The sequence below is a fragment of the Arachis hypogaea genome, chromosome 6 (genome assembly GCF_003086295.3).
Source record: "Arachis hypogaea cultivar Tifrunner chromosome 6, arahy.Tifrunner.gnm2.J5K5, whole genome shotgun sequence".
Classification (NCBI taxonomy): domain Eukaryota; kingdom Viridiplantae; phylum Streptophyta; class Magnoliopsida; order Fabales; family Fabaceae; genus Arachis; species Arachis hypogaea.
In genome coordinates this window covers 13,016,315-13,022,314 of record NC_092041.1, presented here as the reverse complement: position 1 = coordinate 13,022,314, position 6,000 = coordinate 13,016,315, and the positions used below count along the sequence as shown (strand labels likewise).

General features: G+C 33.9%; 1 protein-coding gene across 1 annotated transcript; it reads right to left on the bottom strand.

Annotated features, from left to right (window-relative positions):
* Positions 1-3,333: 3,333 nt before the first annotated feature.
* On the bottom strand, positions 3,334-3,861 carry LOC140173607 (serine/threonine-protein phosphatase 7 long form homolog). Its single transcript, XM_072198093.1, has one exon. It carries the CDS (start codon positions 3,859-3,861, stop codon positions 3,334-3,336), a length of 528 nt encoding a protein of 175 aa, XP_072054194.1.
* Positions 3,862-6,000: the final 2,139 nt, after the last annotated feature.

The window sequence follows — 6,000 nt, the reverse complement described above, 5'->3', positions numbered from 1 at the left end:
TGATGTAAAGTTGGATTTATATCATAATTGATGCAGTAAATATTGATTTACTTTTATTTTTGGTATTTAAATATTTGTGTATTAAGTATTTTTTGTATGGCTGCCGTCGCGGCAGAAATTCTATTGTCGCAAATGATGAATTTGTCGTTGGGATGGAATTCAATTCCAGAGAAGCTGTTATTAAGGCGATAAAAGAGTATACCATACGAAGAAGCGTAGACTATCGGGTGTATGAGTCTGAACCGTTGATATTTTATGCCAAGTGTACACAGTATGAGTCAGGGTGTGATTGGCTTATCAGGATTAGCATGATCAGCAGGAAGTACTGTTGGGTTATAAGGAGGTATAATGGTAGTCACACCTGTACCAGAGCTACCATTTCTCATGATCATTCAAAGCTGGATTTGACCACAATTGCAGAAGCAATAAAGTCGTTGGTTGAGGCTGACCCCTCCTTAAAGGTAAAATCGGTTATTGCAGAAGTGCAATCGAAGTTCAACTACACCGTTAGTTATCGGAAAGCATGGTTGGCTAAGCAAAAGGCAGTAGAAAAAATATTTGGAGGTTGGGAAGCATCATACGAAGTGTTGCCTATATAGTTTGAGGCCATATGTCATAAGGAGCCATCAGCTGTTGTCCATTTTGAGACTATGCCTGCATATCAAGGCGATGACTTGGTGAGTGATATTCGGGTATTGCATTGAGTCTTTTGGAGTTATTACCCCTACATTAGAGCATTCAAACATTATAAACCAGTTGTCCAGGTGGATGGGACTCACTTGTACGAAAAGTATAAGGGCTGTCTACTAGTGACAGTTTCACAGGATGGCACAACAATATCATCCCAATTGCGTTTGCTATTGTGGATGGAGAGACTTATGATGCGTGGCACCTTTTCCTTAGTAACCTGCGACAACATGTTGTCACTCGGGATGGTGTGGGACTAATATCTGACTGACACGAATCTATCAATGCAGTTGTGGCACGCAATACCGGAGCTTGGTCACCTCCTAGAGCTTTCCATATGTTTTGCATCAGGCATATAGAGTCGAATTTTCTAAGAAAATTTAAGGCACCGTACTTGTAAAAACTGGTCGTCAATATAGGTAACGTTGAGTAATTCTAAGTTAGTTATTAACAGAGTTACCTTCAACAATTATGTTTTGACCTCGTTTTTTTTTGTTTGTTTCTTGTTATCGTGCAGGATATTCGAGGACGGTGCGGGAGTACGATGTTTTTTTTACCAGTGTTTACGAGAACGGGGTGAGGCATACACTAATTGGTTAAACTGAATCCATCGTGAACAGTACGCGTTGGCATTTGATGGTGGATACCGATGGGGTCACATGACGACGAATCTAGTGGAATGCATCAACTCAGTTTTGAAGGGTGTACGCAATCTCCCCATTACTGCACTTGCGAAGGCAACATTCTACAGGCTTAACAAGTTGTTCACCCGAAAAAGAGTCCAGGCGGAAGCACGGATTAATGCTGGCCATGTTTTTTATGAGCTCGTGACCTCAAAGTTGCATACAAACCAACTTGCATCAGGAAACATCCAAGTTAATTGCTTCGACCGACAGAATGAGGTCTTCAAAGTGCGCAAGATGCCAAGTGGACTGGAGTATGCTGTCGACCTCCGTCGCCAATGATGTGGCTGTGGTGAATTCTAGGTGGACCGGATTCCTTGTCGACATGTGTTTGCATGTTGTGCCAACCAACGACTGGATTGGCAAGTGTATGTGCATGATGTGTATAAGATGGACCAAGTTCGGCGGGTGTACCGAGCTAGGTTTAGGCCACTCGGTAATCCTACTACATGGCCTGCTTACAACGGGCCTCGATCCGTACCGAATCCGTACCTGAGACGCGTTACCAAAGGTCGCCTCAGGATGACGCGCTTCTTGAATGAGATGGACACGCAAATGTTACGTCGTCGCAGACGATGTAGACTATGTGGGGCTGAGGGATACAGTCGTAGCAGATGCCGTCAATCAGCTGGTGCAAATGCCAATAGAGATGCTCAGTAGATTCATAATATAATATGATATAATATTTGTAGCATTATAACTTACGACAATCTAATATAATATGATATTTGTAGCATTATATAATATGATATGAATTGTCCAAACATGTTAATATAATATGATATTTGTAGCATTATATTATGATATATGAAACATTATAACATGTTCAAGTTGTCCATGACATAGAAAGTAATCGAAACATAGCATAGATAATTAATACATAAAAAAGTTAACTATACAATAACTACTTTTTCATTTTTCACTTTACATTCTTCACAAGATTCTTGTATTTTTTGGCAGCCTTTTTGAACACATATGGAGTGTACCGACTAGCGCTACGACGTGGCAGATCAACCCTCAGATTGTAACCTTTGCCTGTGTCATTTAGAGTACGTGCCTGACCTGTATACAATTTAATTAAACAATTAGATAAAGAGAATAAAGTAATCTAACCAACAGAGATGCTACATATCATTTAGTCAAACCAAATAGAGATACCATTTATGAATACAAGATAATCAACTGATTAAACATGTAAAGCAAAATATACAATATAAGACCATCATTACGAGATTCTTCATCCTCATCGGACTCCTCTATTCCATCCTCCTTATCCTCGTTCTCCTCATTTGGGTCATCTATGCGCCTTGTCCAGATTCCGTTCCTGATGAGGTACTCCCTGAACAAACTTGAACTGTCGCCTATACCTATCGGTTGCATGCCACTCGATGCATTCAAAAGAAACCAACGGCATTGTGGCGCTCCACACAACCGACTGCATGTAGATGTCTGCAGGAATTATGTTCGGATCCACGCGATCCACAGCATAAGCAACCCACACAAACTGAGAAAAATAAAGGAAACTCATGATTACAACCCACATAACAGTAATAATAACAATGTTTCATAAGATTTACACTGACCCTAAACCCAAAACAAATACTTCTTTAATGAAAACACACCTGACCTTCCTAAAGTTCATCAAAGGCCTTCCTAAAGTGAGCTAGCGTAAGATATCTATATCGTCGGTCACCACGCTCCCAGTTACGCCACCTAATATGATATATTTCATTAACACAATTGGATTCTAAATATCAAGATACGGGGTAAACGTAACACAATATTACCTATTTGCAAGCGGAAAACTGTGGGGTTCCTTAGGAAATGGCGCTAGATATGGCAATCGGATCCAAGTCCAACCGAGCAGAAGTGTTAGTGGACCATCAATTTTCTTACAGTCAAAATGAGATGCCCTACATAACGCCCTGTAGAGGTGTGCTAGGCATGCCGATCCCCAATTGTACTATCCAATATTGCCAAAATCACGAAGCAAAGGTAGAAACTTCCAGTGCACACTTGCCCCAGATTTATCCCCAAACAAGATCGTCCCAATCAGCAACATAATGTGGCACTTCACGTACCTCTGTATATTGTTTTCATCAGTCAACTGTAATTTTTTTAGATCGCGCAGCCACGTCAGTTTTATACAGCTTCCTCTACAGTCCGACTTACGCGGTGCTACTCCAAATTGGTGTAAACACTTCGCCTCAAAGGCTTCAAAACTATTCATTGTCATCCCTGTGACTGGAAGATCGTCCGTCAGAAGACCAAAAATTGTAGCCACGTTTTCAAGCGTCACGACACATTCACCAATCGGAAGGTAAAACGTATGTGTGTCTGGGTGCCACCTTTCGATTAGAGCATTCACCAGTGCTTTCTGACATTGGACTATCCCAATCTTAAATACATGATAAAAATCAGTAAGTCGTAAATGATCCTCCACCCTATCATTGTACCGATTCGGAAGGACTGGATGATCACATGTCAACATTCTTAATTTCTACAAAAACATAACAAATTATTAGTCAACAAATTAACAATTACTAACTTACTACTAAAAGATAATAATTTTTTAACTAGAGCAACTAAAATATTAAAGTCATGTTAAACTTTTTGTTAATTACAAAATTTAGTAATTACCATGTACTAACCTACCAATTAATTAACTCTCATTGTTACAAAATTTGCACAACTAACTCAACAACACACATATTACTTGAAACCACACAACTACCATAAATTATTTTACTAAATCCAACTAAAACAAATAATTCTAACTTCTAAAATTAATTATTAATCCTTAAAATTATTCATAACTAACTATTAATAATAATAACTAATACATATATTCCTAATTAAAATTCTCAACAATATTACAACATTTATTGTTTATTTATTTACGGTTCAAAAATTTTTTATAATATCTAAAATTATAATTTCTAATATTAATTATTTATTTACTATTATTTAAATATATATTCCTAAATTTTAAAAATAATAATAATTATTCTGTTTATATTTCTAAATTCATTTTCTAACAACAATAATAATAATTAACTTCCTAACAATGATAATTATAATTAAAAAATATTAAAAAAATCTAAAAACAAACTTACGTACTTTGAAAAAATAATAATCATTCTGATTTAATTCTTAAATTTAATTTCTAACAGCACCACTAATATTTTACTTCCTAACAATAATAATTATAACTAAAAATTAAAAAAAACGTTGTTTTAAAAAATAATAATAATCATTTTGTTTACATTTTAAAAATTATTTTCTAACAACAATAATAATTAACTTCCTAACAATAATAATTATGATAAAAATATTAAAAAATTTCAAAAAAAATTACGTTTGTTATACAAAATAATAGCCATAATTCTTTTTACATTTTAAAATTTATTATCTAACAACAATAATAATAATTAATTTTCTAACAATAATAATTATTATTAAAAAATAATAAAAAAATTTTAGAAAAAACTTACAAGTGTTGAAAAATAATAATAATCATTCTGTTTATATTTCTAAATTCAATTTCTATCCACAACAATAACAATCAAATTTCTAACAATAATAATTATAATTATAAAATATTAAAAAAATTAAAAAAAAACTTACATAATTAAAATGACTAAAATAATGTATAATATGAAGTTCGGGACAATCAACATCTCTAACTTTGTGTTTTTTTGGTATTTTAATTTTCTTTCCACTATACACAGCAAGGAGCAATGGAGAAATGAAGAAGAAGAAGGGTGGTATGATGTTAAAAGTGATATTTCGAATGGTGAATGTGGGTCTTGCATAGGTCTATGTTGGGATTCAGAACACCGTTTGAGGAGTAGCCTGTCCGCAACACGTGTCCGGAACTTTACAACTCGGACCGTGCATTTTGCTTAATGTAACTCAGACCGTGCGTTTATTTAGAGAAAACTCGCATGGTCCGAGTTCTGTTATATTGACACCACTCGCATGTGAAATATTTGTATTCTCTATATCTGAGTCCAACCCCATTATTACTTTCATATTCAAATTAAAAAGCGTCAAATATACAAAAATAAAAAGCAAATAAATACTGAAATTAAATACTATGCACTTAAAATGGGTAACATTTAAAAAAAATACTATATTTAAAATATGTTATATTTGCATAGATGTACATATCCTGTATATTAAAGAAATTTGATTTGATTTTTTTATTTAATTTAATTTTATTTTCAACTTATAGGATGAGAATAAAATATAATAAAATTAATGAAAAATATAAGACCAACATGTAAATATTATAATATTTATAAGCAATTATTTTGGAGAATAATTTAAAGGTACCTTCTATGGTACCTATTGTTTTATTGTACCTATGGTGACTACAAAGAAGTTTTCCAATTAATTGTGGACATCTGGTTACTTTTTTTTTTTTAAACGTATCACTAAAAATGTTGCTTAAAGAGAAAGTGTTACCCTTAATTGTTAACTTGGCTCTGATACCAAATTTTGAACTTTGAATAAAAATAATTTATAAATTCTATAGTATTGACCATTTCTACTACTTTGATGTATATTTATAACTTTTTAATCTTGTTTTAGTTTATAATATTCTTTTTTGCATGGACTACTGTAT